At 32.6% G+C, this 2,917-nt stretch overlaps 1 protein-coding gene across 1 annotated transcript; it reads right to left on the minus strand.

The window, feature by feature from the left end:
* Nucleotides 1–1,748: 1,748 nt before the first annotated feature.
* On the minus strand, nt 1,749–2,549 carry LOC144969286 (uncharacterized). The gene has a single exon (XM_078908396.1). The coding sequence runs from the start codon at nt 2,547–2,549 to the stop codon at nt 1,749–1,751; it is 801 nt and encodes a 266-aa protein (XP_078764522.1).
* Between the last annotated feature and the right edge of the window lie 368 nt (nt 2,550–2,917).

A 2,917-nucleotide genomic window follows, 5' to 3' on the forward strand; every position in this document is an offset into this window, starting at 1 on the left:
TGTTCATGATGCACAAGGCAACCTGAAAACCTTCAACGAGGGTTTGTGATGGATAAGTAAGACCCCCACGATTCAAATGATCGAAATAATCTATAAATTCCTTGTCAATAACAATGTCAAAAGATTTGTTTTTATCCCCAATCAATTCACAACATTCAGAACAGTCAATAGTTGAAATCAACTTCTTAGCTACATATCCTGCAACATAAATAACAACATTCAAAGATTTATCAGTAATTTCAATTTTGTCGAAAGGAAAGTCATTAACAAATGATTTGTCACCGTCATTAAAACTCCCTGAGTCGAATTCAGAGAGAAAGGATTTAATGCTGAGGGAAATGTTTCCTTTGGAAACAGAGTGAATTTGGATGAGTTCTTTTACAATAAGTTTTCTTTCGCTTTGTAGCAATTCATCAACGGAAATCAAGGTGTTTCCTCCAGACATTTGTCTATATTGTCCGAAACGACCTTCTAAATTATCAGTTTGAAATTTACCAGTCAGTACAAATTTAAAATGCATGTCGTTTAACAAATATGGAATTAAAATGACTAAACAGTCCAGGGTGTGAGTAAGGGCAATAAAAGTGTCTTTACTAAGGAAACCTTCATTTGATGATATAAAATGATCATGCCATTTTTTCAACCATGATGACATATCTGCTAACCATGACAATCTTTCATCATCACAAGAAAAAAATGGAATGGCGGAAGGTTTTCTTTTGTTCCGTCCGTAATACTGGTGTTGGACATTGACAATATTCCACCAATGGCAAATTGTCTTGATGAAATGGGCTGTGCCGTCCCATGAGATAATGCTTTTATCAGAAGGACCAATTGATCGTAATGCAACAGCATTTGTTTCGTTAAAAATTTTAAGAGCTAAGCTAACTTTTTGTCGCTCTAATGAATGAGGATAGAGGGCTTTCCAGCATAATGCAGGTGCCTCCTTTAAAAGATTGTCTTTCTCCAGTCTGTACAAATTACGTAAGTCATTAAAAGAGGCATGGGTTATGACAGTGTCGTCAGTCCATTTAGGGAAACAAAAAGTTTGTGATTTGTTCTTTAAATTTAACCAGTTATTTCGTACAGACTTGAGAAGATGAACTGAATCAAACAAAAGAAATATTTTGAGATTAGGACGAACGGGGTTGGGCATATAGAAATTTGAATCAGTGCCTCTCGTTAATAAAGAAAACATTTTACGGTTAATTCTGTTGTTATCAGAAATAATACTAATGATATTAAAACCTGCATTGATTACACTTTTCATAACATTAAAAGTTATTTCATGAAGAAACTCAGCAGTCATATTATGTACAGGAAACAAACCAACAATCAGTTTTTTATCTGAAAGAAGAGAAGATATCATAAAACATTGAACACTGTTGGCTAATTTGTCACAGTTATTGGCCTGTCCAACTATATTACCTCCTCTAAATGACAATTTTGATTTAACATGAACTTCGTCTAACAATAAATTTACAAAAAGGTCTTTTTCATCAAGATACTTGACTTCATTTTGAAGAAATGAAGAGCCAAGCAGACCATCTTTTACAGAGACATTTCCACATAGCTGTCTTAAAAACCTTACACTGGGTAAAATAAGTAGAGTGTTTCTAATTTTTTTGTAAGAAGAAGGAGATATTGAAAATATACAAAAAGCGTGAATTATACAATCATTAGAATATCGTCTTCTTGAGGGTGGAAGACGTACAAGTTTGAGTTGTTCAATTAAAAAACTACACAAATCAGTTTTTTTCCTCATCTTCTTGAAACACTTCTGCAACTGTGCATATTGCACTCTCAAATATGGCTTCCTTTCCAGGTAAAGAAGAAGAGTAATGTGTAATAATGTTCTGTAGTTGGCTCCATCGGTCTAGTTTATTGTCCTTTGGAATAATCCATGTGAAGTTAGAAATTTTAATATTTTCACACCACACAGAAACAGCCAAGTCATTGTTTATGGAAATACTGAATTTGACAAATAATCCTTGTCTCTCATTGAATTCCAACGAATATAATTTTATATGATCATCGTTAAATTCTGTTTTAAGGTGAAAGAATTTCCATTTCTTGAATTGATCATCCAAACACTGGGTCAAATCAGTGAATGAAGAAACTATGTCCTCCTCTAAAAACTTCTGGAGAGAATCTTCTTCTCTTTCCTCTAGCCGTCTTCTTTTCGATCCCGGACTTTCTCTTTTTAAAGGCGGTGGTGACGATAAGTAGCCAGGGAGGTTTTCAAATATACTGGGAACAGCTCCTGATTTTAACTTCTTCCGTTTACGAGGAATAACGGTATCTTGTTGTCCTTTAACACCTGGGATAATGTCACTGCATATAATGTCACTTTCATTAAAGTGTCTTTCACAAACGACAGTGTTTTTTGTTATGAGTAAATTTTTTCTTGGAATTTTCCTCAGCCACAATTCCTTAAGTTCAGGGTCTTTGGGGAATTCAAAACATGAGGTGTATGTGTTTTGCTCTGAATCTCCTTTTTTACGTTTATAATTCGATATGCAAGCAGGAACGCAGCACTTATTGACCATATTTTGTTTGATGTCTCAGGAATGTGTAGCTCGATCTGAAATAGATACAAAATAGAATTTTATTGAGTGATGATTCTTGCTATATTTATACATCGTTAAGATATGTAATGCATTATTCAGAATATATCAAATGTTTCTATTCATTAATATCGATATAATAGATGCGCTCATATTTATTTGTATTTTTTCTCACTGTATTGCTTTTAAAAACAAATAAATATTTATGCTTTATAACGCTTATTAAATTATTCTTATGATTTATGTCTGTAAGCCCAATTTCCTTATGAATCAATATAGTTTATTTATTAGTTATCATTATTATCTAATAACAATAATAATAATAATAATAATAATAATAATAATAATAA

Source organism: Berghia stephanieae, chromosome 3, assembly GCF_034508935.2.
Source record: "Berghia stephanieae isolate SIO BIC M18660-M18661 chromosome 3, UCSD_Bste_1.3, whole genome shotgun sequence".
NCBI lineage: Eukaryota > Metazoa > Mollusca > Gastropoda > Nudibranchia > Aeolidiidae > Berghia > Berghia stephanieae.

Coding starts and splice junctions, on each gene's coding strand:
- LOC144969286 (XM_078908396.1), bottom strand. CDS start 2,549: ATGGTCAATAAGTGCTGCGTTCCTGCTTGCATATCGAATTATAAACGT.